General features: G+C 42.9%; 1 protein-coding gene across 8 annotated transcripts in view; it reads right to left on the bottom strand.

The window, feature by feature from the left end:
• Positions 1–1,160: 1,160 nt before the first annotated feature.
• The window catches only part of mtss1lb (MTSS I-BAR domain containing 2b), a 75,799-nt gene continuing 61,093 nt past the window's right edge, over positions 1,161–15,866 (bottom strand). For 3 of the 8 annotated variants that reach the window (XM_034867456.1, XM_034867465.1, XM_034867495.1), the window contains 9 exons: positions 14,712–14,869; positions 12,732–12,839; positions 12,522–12,619; positions 11,079–11,364; positions 10,265–10,339; positions 6,783–6,932; positions 6,106–6,288; positions 5,101–5,266; positions 1,161–2,400 (listed from right to left, as the gene is read on the bottom strand). In XM_034867456.1, coding sequence (XP_034723347.1) covers positions 1,547–2,400; positions 5,101–5,266; positions 6,106–6,288; positions 6,783–6,932; positions 10,265–10,339; positions 11,079–11,364; positions 12,522–12,619; positions 12,732–12,839; positions 14,712–14,869 — 2,078 coding nt within the window. In that variant the 3' untranslated portion in view covers positions 1,161–1,546. The remainder of the gene's footprint in view (positions 2,401–5,100; positions 5,267–6,105; positions 6,289–6,782; positions 6,933–10,264; positions 10,340–11,078; positions 11,365–12,521; positions 12,620–12,731; positions 12,840–14,711; positions 14,870–15,866) is intronic. The other 5 variants (XM_034867472.1, XM_034867480.1, XM_034867488.1 and 2 more) reach the window with 3 other exon arrangements.

Here is a 15,866-nt window from a genome sequence, read left to right as displayed (position 1 = left end):
TGAAGAGCCCTGATGTCCTCTCCATTCTCAGGTAAATATGTTGCTCTACTTTCTCATCCCATCTTATTTGACCAATTGCTCCAATTCCACCAGTCTTCATCACTTCCTCTTTGTCCCGTCTTGTCTTCTTCTTCATCCCCCATGAAAATAATTTTATCAAGACCTTATTTGCAACTGTCTCTCTCCCTTTCACTCTCCCTAACAAAGTATGACTACAGCAACACCTAGTGGCTGTTGGACATGCTCTACCACCTATCAAAGTGCTTATAGTTTTTTTTCTTCCATTTTTGTAATCCATTTGCTCCAGCAGAGAGGGACAGGGACAAGGAGAGAGACATGCCAAGTTGGGCATGTATTCACAGTCAATGTGTAATTTAGCATTCCCGATGATTGCCTGAATGTGACAAAGGAGAATCTACAATCCTCCTCTTCTTGGAAACAAGAACATAAAACACATTTATTGCTCCATTTCTGATTTAACATTTTCTCTCTGGTTCTAAAAAATATATATGAATATATCTATAAGCCTGGATTACTTCTCGCAACTTCTGGTACAGTTGGAACAAGGTAAATGACGTCACGATATAAACAAGATAATATACGTACAATACACAGGAGAAAAGCCCTGCCCTCATTGAGTAACCAGCTGTCCTGCAGCAGAGCTCTACCCACCCCCCTCGCGCACACACACACACACACACACACACACACACACAATCAGTCACGTACGCACACACACACACACTCACTCACATTTCACATGTGCCCTTATGCACACACATGATTGCACACACTACACGGAGAGAACGAGAGGGGAAGGGGACATTAGCACGGTTCAATGCCAACACTATTTTTTTAAAGACTCTTTTACATTAGGATGAACCAGAGGAGCCCTCTGGCTTGTTAGCTCCCCATGCTAATGCCAAAGATTCAGTTCAGTAGGCTAATAGGTACAGTATGTTGCTGCTGAGACAGCCTGGGTTCTAATCCAGCTTCACATGGCACTCTGACCCCCCCCTCCCACCCCTACAGGGCCGTCCTTCAGTCATCCGTCTTTCCTCTGGATTTTGACAGTCGGGGTAGTTGGAGAGGAGGATGGGGAAGTGTGTAAGTTGACAAACAGAACCCAGTCTTTCTCTTGTTCTTTGCCATTCTTTTTTAATCATATCTGTTTTTCCTGCAAGACTTTTCGTCCATGGGTGGAGGTGTACAGAAGACAAACATGCGTCCATCGCATAGTGGCCTATAGTGCCACGAGGAGCATGTCAATATTCAGTATTTCGTTTAATTGTCATCATGAGTTAACATTATCATCATTATTATTATTATTATTATTATTATTATTATTATTATTATTATTATTATTTATCATTTACTCTAATGGTGTCTTTAAACGCATTTTTTGTGTATGTTTTCATTCATCTTCTGTTATATTAGAGCTTTCCCTACATAGTTAAGTGTTTATGTATGTACTAGGCGGTTGGGTTGCACCACACCAACACCTGACTCCCTATTGGCTGACATCATCTTCCTGCTCCTTCTCCCATCACAAGATGCGCGGCGCAGAACGGTCATTGGAGACGGTTTTGCGAAGGCGGACGCCTCTCCTGATGGTGGTCAACATGTCACCGGACCCTTCTTCCTCCTCGGTGCCTGTCTGAGTGTCGGCGGAGCCAGTTTGCGGCAGGGCCGGGTCATCGGGGAGGGCAGGGAAAGGAAACTGCCCCTCTCCAAGGGCGTGCGCACTGGCCACCAACTCACCGATCTTCTCCACTAGGCTGTGTCTATTTGCCGCGATCATCTGATCCTCTTCTGATCCGGCCCCTGAGCCTGTTCCCATTGCAAGGCCTCCGTGCTGCTGGGCGTAGACCTCTAACGCCGCCCCTGATCCCCAGGCGGTGTTAGGCAGGCTGAGGCGCTTCGGTGATGCCTTGACATAATCGAGCGCTCCCTGTGCATCCTCGACTCCAGTGAAGAAGACACACTCCTCGCTCCCCACACGCACCGGCACGCCACCCGAGTGCCCTCCACCTGCAAATCCACCACTAGCTGCGCCAGGTGAATGCGAGTCTCCGGGAACAGTGGGTGTCTTGACAGGTACAATGGGTGGTCGGATAGGGATAGGGCCTGCACTGGACAGTGTGCGCCTCACGCCTGGTTTGGTAGACGGGGTTCGACGGATGGTGGCAGTGCCCGGAGTACCTCCACCTCCACCAGCTCCAGGACCGAGAACCCCACTGGGCAAGCCGGCTGTGCTGGCTGGCCTCTTGGTCTGGATCATTCGCCGGTAGTTCTGGGCGATGTTAGAGTGGCGAGGAATGGTGGAGGACTTGTCAAACTCTGTCTGACCATCTGGACCTTCAGTGTCCCCATTCACTGAGTAGCAGTCATAATCTGAACCTAAAGTGGGTAGAAAAGGGAGAAGTGATTGGGTGGAGAACTGCCATCGAAAAGGAAATACGAAAAAAAACAAGTACTGTGGTCACATTATGGGATTAACCAATGAATCAAGTTGTTGAAGATGGACCTTGTCCAAGACCAAGACCAAGTTAAAGTTATTTAGTTACAGTTATTTCTTCTTTTCAGAAGCAATCAACTGTTGGCATCGCTCTTCCAGCAGGTAGAATTTACAATAGTTAAGGTTAGCTATTGAACATTGGAAATTGAGATGTTTTATTTGTCTGCTCAGTGGACTTCACATCAACAAACTCAAACCATGCTGGCATCTCAAGTTATGCACAACCCCCTGACACACACACACACACACACACACACACACACAGTGGCAGGACCCTGCATGGCGATCATTATTACTACAAGATGGCCAATAGAAAAGACGCATGATAAGATGACTCTGTGTGATTAAATTAGGTGCTTCATGCTTTAAAATGACTTTTTGCTCTACATCCATGTGTCAACGCTGGAAGAGCAGCAATGCATTGACAATGTATGTGCAAGGTCAAATTAACATAACACTTATATCACAGAGCATGGCTAACAAGATAATCTCATATTGGATTGACAAACTGAAGGAAGTTTTGCCAATTCTGTGGCTCCCGAAAGAAACTATTCGGGCAACGATGCCTGATTTGAAAAGAACTTTCCTCATGCAACATGTAATATACAGACCGCAGACCCTGAGATCCTTTTTAGAGAGAAAAAAAAAAAACTTAATTCCAAAGGAGAATTACACAGCCGTTCTTAGTCACATAACACATAGCGTGTAGCTGTTGCCCCATGTGGACAAATCATTTAATATTAATCTCTGCTGCACATTTAGCAATGCAGTGACAAATTCATAAACATGGCCTCAGGAATGTTAGAATGCTGAATGCCTGGGGATTGGGTCATGGCTGATTGAGGCTTTACCATAAAAGATTTGCTGTTTGAGAGAAAGGTTAAATTGGTAATGGCCAGCTAACTGAGGAACGGGGGACATTCACTAGATGAATTGCAAATTTAGGAATTTATGTTGAAAGAGCAATTTGACATTTGGAACTTTAAAAAACATTACGCTTTCTGAGACGTAATTCTGAATCTTCATTCATATTGTATGGCACACATTTATGGTCCGGCCCCATGTGCAGATGTGCACTGAACCTTGCCCATTTTCTCAATGTGTATTTCATTTAGATGGCACTACCTTACAAACGCCTCAGCATACTGCAAGTTGTACTTGCATGTAATATCCAATGCAACATGTTTTCTGCAACTGGAGCTATCCATCTATTAGTCTGATATCACTGCGTTTCTGAGTAAACTGGCCAGTAGAGCTATATACGCACACCAGTCAATGACTCCATCAGGACTTGTAGAGAGCCCTGGTTCTTGGACACTAGTTTTCTTCTGGACAATCGTCTTGCCCATTTTTCAGTTGGTGAAAAGCTTAATTTTCTTTGCCATAGGTTCATTATTATCACAAAAGTAGTGGTATACATTAGAGGATGGATACCCGACCCGAGCCCGACGGGACCCGACGGGCCGGGCCGGGTTCGAACAGATTTTTAGAAAGGATGCTCGGGGCTATATCATAAAAACCTATTATATTACATTCTCAGCAGCGGCAGCAAGGCATTAAAATAAACATGTACAGTATATGTGTGAGTGAATGCTGAATTATCGCATCTCTTATTGGGGCGGCTTATCAATACAGGTTAAGCAAGGTATTTATTATACTCAGATTTACTGACATAATCCCCCACATATGATGTTAAGAAAAGCGGGCTTTCCACACAAACAAACGTACATGTGTCATTAGTATGAGAAACAAATGCGATTTTAACTGTGTCGGGCTAGGGTCGGGCTCAGACAGAATTATCTTAATGCCTGTCGGGCTCGGGTCGGGTTCGGCTACTGCTCTGTCGGACGCGGGCCGGGCTCGGACAGAAAAATCCGGCCCGATCCGCACTCTAGTATACATGCTCCCATAGTGTGGAAATGTGTCCCTTTTTGGGGCTGCATATTAGGGGGAGAATCACCAGATGCCTCCCAATATAATATAATCACAATACTTCTGCCACGATACGATATTAATGTGATTTTAACCATATTGCAATATTCTGCAATATACTACAATTTATAACCTTTTTTTTGTCAATATCTGTTTTATCTAAAAGAAACATTTCTCTGTTTGTTCATCTCACTTCAATTGTATTTTTGCAAAATGGGATTTTCAAGCAGATAAACCGACACATATATAATAAAAGATCAATACTTGGCGCCTGTGTATTGATACAGTATTGCCACTGAAAATATTGTGATACTATGCTATCTTTACTTATTTTGTTACTATGCAGGTAAGCGTATGCTTCTGTAATCCAGTAGTGCTTTTCCAACAACACCTTCAGAAAACACAGGCTAATTAACAATTTAGATGTTGCTTACATCGGGCAATTGCTTCATGTCATCTACCCACTCCATGAAAAGAAACTGATGAGGCCATGTTACAAAACTGTCTCTTTAAAACATCCATACTGTGTATCTACCCAAGATTTTTGGCCATTTGTACTGAAAGTCAGCTTTTAAACACAGTTAAAAACCAAACGGTGCCTGCTAGCAATCAAGGGTAAATTGGCAAATGATAACGGTTTGGAGTTTTACCTTGTGAAGGAATTGTGTCCTCAGAGCAGGACGGGGTCGTGGTCTCTGTGCTGTAGCCACTGGAGTACTGCAGGGAGTCTCTGTTGCTTTTCTGCTGCTCCATGCTCAGCCCTCTGGTCAGCACCATGGCCAGGTCACTGGCTGCAGGAGAGACTTCCTCTCCATGCTGTGGACATAAAGGCCGAGGCCACATTGGAATAACGTTTAAAATTCAAATACGGGATAATTATTTCTGTCCCTTTGTTGATCAAATGTGGGATATGTAAGAAATGTTGTGAGCGTCAATCAGCATCGATGACTACATCAGCACAGGCAATACATGTGTTGGATAAAACATTGATTATGATTATGCTGTCGACAGTAATAACATAAGTCTTCTTCAGTCATTCAACAAATGCGCTTGTGTTGCAGAAGCTCATTTATTTCAATGATATGTGTGTGTTCAATAAAGGTGAAGGGTTGGAAGCACACTGAATTGCCACTCCTTCAAACTTTTTTCTTTAAACCAAGAGCGCCATCTAGTGGGATCAACAAATACAACTAATGATTCAAGAAACTTCCTTTGGACATAACTACTATTTACACAATTTATGTAATATTAATTTATTTGGAGCAGGAGAAACATATGTGTGTCGCTCCAACATTGAGAGAGAAACCAAAAAACTGAATGTCTCAATGGACCAGTGGACACCACAAGCACACGTTTGTATTCTTTGTAATATCTTATTAATGTCTGGCAGATCAGACTTGGCAAGTCTTCAGCTTATCAAAGTTATGATAGAGTTATTGGAAGATGCACTGCTGTTGCAGCCGATTCACCACAATGATTAGCTAGCTACTTAAAGGCCATACTTTACATATTCATGCACTGCTGTACACACACTTACACATTGGCAAGTAGTATTACACATGTACTCATAACATAATTCCTTTGTTTATTCTGGTTTATATGAACTATGATTCTCATTCATCTCCAGGCTGCTTGTCGGCATCATTCAGCCTTACCTTGGCAGCGATGGTAGCAGGGGTCATCCTGGGTCTTTGTGCATCATCAGGGTGCGATGGCCCAGCGTATCCATGGGAGCTGGGCGACATCTCGTTCTCCCTCAGCCTATCCAGAGGTTCCTTTCTCCTCTGAACTGATGCCGCTGCTACCGGCTGCTCATACTGACCTGCTTTGGACCAATCCTGAAGAGGGTGAGTCAAATAAAATGAATACAAAGTAGCAGGTAGAATTAGCACGAGAGACTTGTCCACTATCCAGCAGTTTGAAGCCCTGAGTGCAGAGAAAGGGGCCTTTATGGGTGGATTGTGTGTGGGTGCTTGGAAGAGTGTTTGTGCGTGGGTGTGTGTGGGCAGGGGCCTTTTTGAGCATTTGAAAGTGTTTATGTTGATGAGTTTGATCGGTCAGCTCTCCACACCCTGCTTAGTTTTGGCCAATCTCCAGTTGGTAGATTGCAAAACCATTGAGTGAGACAGGGGGGGGGCAAAAAAATACGCATGCAACCGCAGCAAGTAGGGATGAAGACTTTAAAGAACCAAAGCAATGGGGTTATAAATAAGTTAATCAGGTGATGAAAATGAAAAGACTATAAACTCCATGCATTAACTGAAATGTGTACTGTAAACCGAAACAGAAGAAAAGGTGCAACTGAAGAAATGGAAGCGAATGGAGAACAAACCTTCCACATGGGAACCTTTGATGTGGGAGAGGAGGAGCTGGATCCAGGGGGGCAGTTATAGGGTGGGGACGCAGGAAGAATGACAGAGAGAGGCCTGGTGGAGCCAGAGTGAGAGAGAGCAGGGCGGAAGGTAGCGAAGGACGTGCCAAACTGCGGGACGAGAGACATAGTCATGTAATCAGAGAAAGACAGAAACAGAAACCAAGAGAGAGACAGAGGCAGCCGGCTGTGGTATAGGATCACTGGGCCGAACACATGAGACTAAAACACATGTATACACACATCTACTGTACAAAGGACACACACCATGTAGTCAGTGTAACACACAAGAGCAGGAACAGTTTAGCAGTAGATATAGAATAGAAAAGAAAGACCTTTTAAAGAGTTAGTGGCTGCTGTCCATGCATCAAATTACTAGAACACTTATGTCAAAGGCTACATTTTTCCACCTGCATTATGTATTAGTTAGAAAGACCATGGGGTGTGTAAAAACAGCATGCATTTTAATTGGAATCAGATTTGACAGTTGCTACTTTAGTGCAGTAATTCTGCAGCATTGTAGCACCGTGTATAGAGAATGGAAACTTAATGACAACCTTGTTTCAAATGGGCTGCTATACCACTGTTTTGATACTGGTGGAGCCCTGTTTCAGAGCCAAAAGTGTAGAAGACAGTCTTGAATGGGGCCTATAGAAAAGCTGAGAAAAGGAAGCAGCTGTGTGCGTGGGAAAAATGACCAGGTGTACGTTTTCCAAAACCAAGCAGTGCTCCCTTATCTTTTACGCATTTTCTCTTGGAAAACCTTAGTTACAACAATGTCTGAAAACTCTTCGGATAAAGCATACTAATCCAAAAATTCCTCCAAACCACTTAAAATATAGGTTGTTAATTCCTACTCTCTAATACAACCCACATGAGCATTTCATAAATGAGTGCCCCTTGCTGTGGCAGGAAATACAACCCACAACAGATTACTCTACTCCGGGTCACACATGTGATGCAGAACGTGAAGTACTCTGTATGTCCCCTGTAGTAAAGTAACCTTTAAAACTGTCTTTTTATTTTCAATGGGACATAAACCCTGGTCTCCAGGGTGACAAAGTATCAGAACACCGAGCAAACACAGGACTTTCACTTTACTACTTGTTTTGATCCCATCACAATTACTCCAGCCATTAGACGGTGCCGCCACTATGAAACCTAAATAAGTTCTGCTTGAACAAACAACTAATTTCCCGGGATAGGGGAACCTTCATACCTTCATTTTGCCTCATTACTGCCCCGTGAGGCAGGAGTACAGAGCCACTGCAACTATGGTTGCCAAGAGCTGCTGTCCAATTGAGCCCCCCCCCCCAATCAGCCATAAAAGGCAGTAATGAGCCAATTCCACATTGACATGTATGCTTTATCATTGAACTGTCCCTTCACGCAGAATCTTTTTAATTTTTTTATTTTTTACTTGTTTGTGTGTATTATGTGTGTGATGTCAGTCTGTCTGTCTGTATGTCTGTCTATCAGACAGTCCCAAACAGGTCAGTGGTGTTGGTGCTTGTAATTGGATCAACAATAACCAGATATATTCAACATGGTTGACGTAGAAAAGGACAGTGGGATTGTTTTTGCCTCATGGTAGCAACTTTGAATCAAGGTAACCATTGGATGTGGTTTGCGCAGTCTATCTTGTCAACGTGTGACACTCAAGTGGAGATGTGTCACACACTTGCTGCCACCAGATGATTGTAAAGGGTGTTAATCAACTGACAGGGGAGGCAGTCATATATGAAAGCTGTAGTGGAGAACAGATGCTGCTCACAATCCGACATGAATATTTACTTTTGCCTCGCGAGCATCATTGGAATTGTATTTATGTTGCAAACAGATGTGCATACTAGTCAAAGAATATGTAATGAAAGGGAAAGAGACAAGCTCTTAAGCATAAATAAAAGGAATGGGATTTTGGAGAGGTTTATGTGAGTGCGCCTGCACCAACTAAAGTGTTGTTGAAAACCGCACAGAATACAAGCGTTCCATGCATACTTTGCTGTTGACCTGATCTAAGTTTCTGAGTGGGAAACAATGCAAAACCAAACCAACATTGAAATTGTGATTCAAATTCCCAGTGATAATCCGCGCCTCTCCAATCACTGCTGCGAGCCACCAAAATAAAAAACAACAAATAAGTAGGTATGGAAAATGTTCCCATTGTGCTTAGGAGGATACCACTTTGCACTATTGTTTCTCTGAAAAGCACGGCAATACATTTATTCAACAAAAAACCTCACATCTGAGGGGCAATCATCATTCATCGTTCGTTGTTCTCTCATATGTCGATGGTGTTTGATTTGATGTCGCTTGATATTGTATCAAAAAACTCCTTCTCTGCTGGAGATCCCATTTAGCACCCAGAGGGCAGCTGCTGTCTGTTCTGCTGCAGGTGCACCTGACTATCCTGGTAACAAGGTCTCCTACTGTTTCTTTTCAAAATTCATTAAAATCTTAAAAATAAAACTGCCGCTACCTTGGTGAATGTAACCTATCATTTTAAACAGCATGTGCAGTATAATGTGGATGACGATGACTTTATACCACCGCAATTATCAACGTTGTTTTTACAATAGTCCCATTTTACAAGTTCTTGTTTGTCTACCAGAAAACCGTATTGGAAAAGTTAAGATGTTACAGTCAAAATTGTTCATAAATTGGAGTAAAAGTTCAATCCGCGAGCTGTTTTAGTGGAATTTTGAAACCACCAAACCAGCAAACTTTTACGCAGAACAGCTGGCAGCATGGGGTCTAGACCTCCTATGGACACATACCAGACTAAACTGGCAATAACATTCGAGTCACAAAGTGTATCTGCAACAGAGCGGATTGTCTCATCACAATGCATTAATTTATTAATTTTTTACCCCAATTAAATTCTTCTGTTGAGTTTGGAACAAAAGTTTAGGAGACTCTACATTTAGAGTCTTAACAATTTTAAGATCTGTCCAGGGACAACGGATGAAAATTAGCCTTTTGGCTAGTTCTTGTGCATTTACAGCAATGTTAATTAATGTACATTGTCCCTGTCAAATCAATTAATAAAAATAAATTAAACATTTTAAAAAATCCTGAAAAAGGATTTCTGGATTTTGTAGTCTTAAAGATATAGTTACTTCATTCTCTTGCCTATGGGGTTAATAATAATAATAATAATAATAATAATAATAATAATAATAGTAAAATTGTACCGGTTGGGGTTTTTAAATAAAGACACCCAGACTGTTTTAATGTACAAATGATCTACTTAGTAGTAAGTTGATGAAATAATAATTTTAAGAATGCTGTTAATATATTAGCCTCTGTTATGTAAAAAACCAATGAGATAAACCAATGACACAATGTACATTTTTTTTAAATATTTGGGCATATGTGATATTTGCTTTGAGTGTTAAACCGTTGGACTCCAAGCTGAAAACAGGCTTAATGAGAGTACTTACAGTGGTGGGGGAGCTGCATTCACTGACTGACTGGCATGTTTCTGAGGCCTCTGACGACGCTGAGCTGGAGGACTTCTACAACAGACAAACACAAAATGAAAGATCAAAAGTCCATATGTGGGTGTTAAATAGCTTTCCAAACAGAAGCTACACATGACAGAGAGGGAAGACCATTTAGGTTGATTTGCAAAGTAAATCAACTTGAAAATTAAATGTTGTTTATATGTTGTTTAAAGGCATGGCTATTAACACTTATGATGTCCTCGGGTCAAAATGACCTGTTTTCCTATATCAATGTTCATTTTTAATTACCCCAAATAACATGATTGATTCCACACAACGCTCTTTGGCAATTACACATCTCTACTTTCATTATTTTCGGGTGTCTTTTTCAATTTTTTTAGCATTTGAACAAAAAATATTGAAGGGGTTTTGAAATAGTATTGAGTAAAAGTTGACATATTCCAGTCTGTGATTAACCATCAACATCCATTCCTTTAATTTTAGTCTAATTAATTCCTAATTTCTGCTTTTCTAACTCAAACATTAAGTATAATTGCCTAGAAATGAGGTTTAATGACCATTAATTCTAAAAATAACTGTGAAAATAAAGTTAAGAAGTTAGTGTGATGTAGCGTTAAACGTCCAAAAAAGTGACAAACATTGAAATAAGTGTTGAAAAAAGGGACCAAAAGTTAAGAAAACATCAAAAACACTGATTAAAAAGCGTCAACAAAAGTGTTGATTTTAAATTTTGACAAGAAGACAACACAAGGGTTAACAGTCACTATATCACTGACTGTGGGTGTATTACCTGGCTAGTGATGTCCGAGGGCATGGGCGAGGGGGGCTTGGAGTAGATGTTTGCATCCTGGGACACGAAGCCCGAATCGTGGGAGGAGACGCTGCTGAGGCGGTGGGCGGCGATGCCCCCCGGTGGCGGAGGCTGATGCGGCAGGCTGCTGCGGTAGCGATAGGAGGAGGAGGAGGAAGATGAGGTGGGTGAGTGGGGCTGGGAGCCTCCACCCCCTCCACCAATACCAGCACTACCGCCTCCCCCTGATGAACGGGAGGCACTACTGTGGGCGCTGTTGACGCTGCTGCAAGGGGTGGGAAGGAAAGGTGCAGAGGAGCAGGAGAAGGTTGGAGGGATGGGAGGGGGAGGAGTGTGAGGGGAGGAGGAAGGTGATGCTTGCCATTGTGGAGTAAGGACAATATTTATGGGGAGAGAGCATGATTACAGGGATGTGTCAAAGTAAAGGTTCCATTCAGGAAGCGGATGTGAACAAAATGGGAGGGGTTGGTTATTGGATAAGATGAGAAATTGATGATTGGATGATGCATTTAAGGGTTTTGTGATTGGTTAACGTGATGGGGAAAGTTAAGGAGAAGTTCACAGCATAACCGTCGTTTTTGTTACCAGTCACAGTTAAAAGCAGAGACCCCGAAAAAGAAAGGACACCAGGTAACCAAGGCAACCAAGAGAAAGAGGGCAAATCACGTAAGTGCACAGAAAAAATAGAAGACGGAGGAATGGAGAAGAAGACACACAAGTACAAAAAAATGATATTTATGGTGAGGGAAAAGGAGGGGGAGAAAAGGGCAGGACGGGGAGGAGAGGATAGACAGAGAGTGTGTAAGCTTATGAGATCCTGGACACACACACACACACACACACACACACACACTGCAGGCAGGAGGCTCTGATCTTGCATGCTTTAGAGCTGTGCCTTGAGCATGACTGCTGCTACATGCATGCACTGACACAGACTTAATCACACAGATACAAGTGATGTTTTTCAGACAAAGAAATACACTTTTAGTTTAAAGTACTTTTCTTGTATAGTTCTCACTTAGCTTACTTATACCCTGAATTCTAATATTGTATGCATTTACACCTAAAGATAGCAGAAACTGCATGGCAACATTTAATATTTTTGTCATCTTTTTTTTAAGAAAATCATTACACTAATCCACATAATGATTCTCTGTCTGAAGACTGTGATTCGCTTATCTGGAGATCCCACTCCCCTGACTGGACAGACAGTAATGATGGACGGACAGACAAAGATGGACGGGACTGAGTCGCAGTGAAACATAAATCAGTGAAGGCTCCTCTTTCTTAAATCACTGTAAAGAACACTGCAGAGCAGGCAGAAGGTCCTGGTCATGTCTGTATGTACATGCATGAGTGTTTTTGTGTGTGTGTGTGTGTGTGTGTGTGTGTGTGTGTGTGTGTGTGTGTGTGTGTGTGTACCTGCACATGCTGCTCTTGCGGGAGCCAGAGCTGCTGGGGGAAGAAGGAGGAGTCTGATAGGACCAGCTGTAATCTGAGCCCTTCAGATCCTTAATCACCTGAGAGAGACACACACAAAGAGAGAGAGAGAGAGAGAGTTGGTATCCTACTAAATTCTTTCTCTCGTGTTTTGCGTGTGTGTGTGTGTGTGTGTGTGTTTGGGTGATTTACCTGTTCACTTGCTGGGGGCAGTTTGTGAGGATCGGTTGTCAGCACAGTGAGATCATCGATGATGGCTTGGAGGTGGGTGATCTCTCCCAGCATGGCGATCTCTCCGTTCTAAAAAACGTTATAGAAACTTTAATTTCCTGCTGACCACCTTGCCCTCCAATCATATTTTGCCCTTTATCATATATAGCTGTACTAAAATGAAGTGTTTTATCTTAACAGATTTCTCACCAACTTTTTACATGATTTTAATAATACTAAGACTGTCATTTGTGGAGCTCTAGATATTTCTATACATCAACAATATGTTTCTCCAGGTTAACTGTGACAGTGCAGAAGACTTTCCTTAATGTCCCACACGGATATAATAATAATGTTATATCAATTCCATTGTCATATTAATTTAATGACTCATGAATTAGAATAAATACAAAATGTAATGATTAATTAAATTTAATAAATAACAACATAATATTAGTATTTCAGGAAACCTTAATGCAATAGCATTATAATTCCCTGTGGTACAATTGTACTGTCACATTTGATTCTGTTACATCTCGTGTTGCCATGGGAGACACACTTATGTCAAAGAAAATGTATAGTATGTCGCCTCCCAGTGGAAATCAAGTGCAGTGATATTTGTCACTTTTAGGATTTTAAGAGCACAAAACCAACAGCCCTTAAGTCCCTGTTTCACCCCCATTACTCTCTGGGACCTTGCCCCCTGCTGACCGCATTCATTATTTGGGAGAGACTAGTGGGTTAGATTAACCCTAATTAATAAATGTATGCACCTGCTGATTTGCTCACGCACATTATATTTGCAGGATCTCAGTTTCCTTAAATTACATCCCTGTTTCCTTCCCTTGCTTTCCTTCTTTTGCTTCCCTTCCTTGCGTTTTAGGCCTTCCCAGCAAGGAAGCTGGAAGGGGATACAAAGCCCTATTGTCCCACAGCCCTAAGGTCCCGCAGCCCCATGGTCCCGCAGCCCAATGGTCCCGCAGCCCCATGGTCCCGCAATCCTATGGTCCTGCAGCCCCATGGTCCCACAGCCCCATGGTCCCACAGCCCCATGGTCCCACATCCCAATGGTTCCTCAACCCAATGGTCCCGCAGCCCAATGGTCCCGCAGCCCTATGGTCCCACAGCCCCATGGTCCCACATCCCAATGGTTCCTCAACCCAATGGTCCCGCAGCCCAATGGTCCCGCAGCCCTATGGTCCCGCAGCCCAATGGTCCTGCAGCCCAATGGTCCCGCAGCCCAACGGTCCCACAGCCAATTGTTCCCACAGCCCACATTTAATTTTTCCTAAAATTAGGGTTAGGGTTAACCACTAATCCTAACCCCAAATTGGGAAAAAGGGGGATACAATTGTATGCAAATTTATTAAAAAGTAAATGTGGGAACATGGGGCCTAATTTTGAAAAGAAACAATACAATCGTGGGAACATGGAGCTGTTGGAACCTAGGGCTGTGACACGCTCCCCTCGTGTTGGCCAAAGCTCTTCAGAGATCCCTTCTCGGTCATTGCTCCTCTGTGCTCAGGGCAGAGATAAGAGCTTTGAGATGGCCTTGACCAAGGGCCAGAACAACTTAAGGTTCAACCGAGGAGCTGTCAAAAGAGCAAGTGAGATTCAGTCCTGATTTCACCTCACACCTTTACTGTAACTTCCTGAAGAAGACCGGTTGCTGAAACAAATTTAAGTGATGTTTTTTAACCTCCTTCTAGTTAGAATGTCCTAGTTGTGTCTAAGCGTTTTACCTTTTTTTACCTTTTCTAAGACAAATGCGATGGATGTTTTTTTGATACATCCTTGAGTCAATTTGAGCAAGGCAATAAACTCTAATCCATATGAGTGGAGCTGTTCAACAGAAAACTATTGTCACACTGTGCAGCAGGCCACAACGTGTTTTTTCTCTCCACCCATTTTCCCCTTCTCCCTTCCTATCACTCTGCCACCACCCCTCCTCTATCTCCTCACCACGACAGGCTGAAGGAAGCCGATGAATGTGCAGAAGCGACCCCTCTCCTCCACCAGGGCCCGACGCACTGCCTGCTTCTCCGTCTCCTCCATCAGCAGACACAGGTCTGTCACATCCTGCATGGCACTGTCCAGCTGAGGCTGCAGGTCCACTCGCCCTGGGGTGGAGACGGCACGGTCGTGGTGAGAGAAAATAAATACGAGACAGAAGAGAGTGAGACAGGCACATCGGGGTAAGATGATGGTAGCCACGTATGATGGAAAGAAAAGAGGTTTCCTCAGAGGAGGTGGGTGGAAAGGAATGCAAAGGGTGGAGGTGCAAATAGTGTAAGTGAAAGGGAGAAAAAGTGTTTCTTTTAACACAATGTAGGCCTAATGAGCAGTTTGTAATTGTATAGCAATCACATGACGGCAAAAGGTGCATAAGTATGGTGTTGAAAATCTCATTTCTATCTACTTTTAACAGAAAAGACATGAAATGCAATAAATGGAAAGCGAGTCCTGAAATAACTCTTTGTAGCGTTACAGCATGCAAGAAAAGTCAGCCGAGTTGTCTGCAGGGAGAGAGATTGAATGACAGAGAAGGACAAGAGAGGAGGGGTAGCATGAGAGCAGAATGAAAGCCTGCGGTGGGACTACAAAGCTAGTAGTAGCAGCAAGAGAAGTCATGCAGGAGTCAAGGAAGACAAAGTTACATCATGCATTGTCGGGGGTGAAACAGCACGACTCCAACTTCTCACACAAATGTTGAAGTTTATAAGTTGAACTCTAATCTGTCACCAGGAAAGAAAACCCCCAAGTGAAGCTGCTTTACGAACTGCAGTGTTACAACTGCTTCTCTAAAAAGTACTTCTGTCAGTGATAAGGAGAGACAAAATCGGTGCCCTAAAACATAGAGCTCAGTACGGTGGCTGACAGGGGCCAAACGCAATGCAACTTAATGAAACACGCAAGTAGACAAAACACAAGCAAATTAAGAAAACATTTTCATTAATTTGACAACACATGCGCAGCATTTAGCAGACACACTGTTTTAATTCCAAAGTCCAAGGGAACTTTATCAGGATGCATACTGTCCTGATCCATGAAATAACTGGCCTTTAAAGTGAAAATGTGCCTGCCTCTATGGGAATTTACCATAGGGGGGGGGGGGGG

The sequence above is a fragment of the Etheostoma cragini genome, chromosome 1 (assembly GCF_013103735.1).
Source record: "Etheostoma cragini isolate CJK2018 chromosome 1, CSU_Ecrag_1.0, whole genome shotgun sequence".
NCBI classification, from domain to species: domain Eukaryota; kingdom Metazoa; phylum Chordata; class Actinopteri; order Perciformes; family Percidae; genus Etheostoma; species Etheostoma cragini.
The sequence above is the reverse complement of the archived record's forward strand: the minus strand, read 5'-3'. Positions and strand labels throughout refer to the sequence as shown.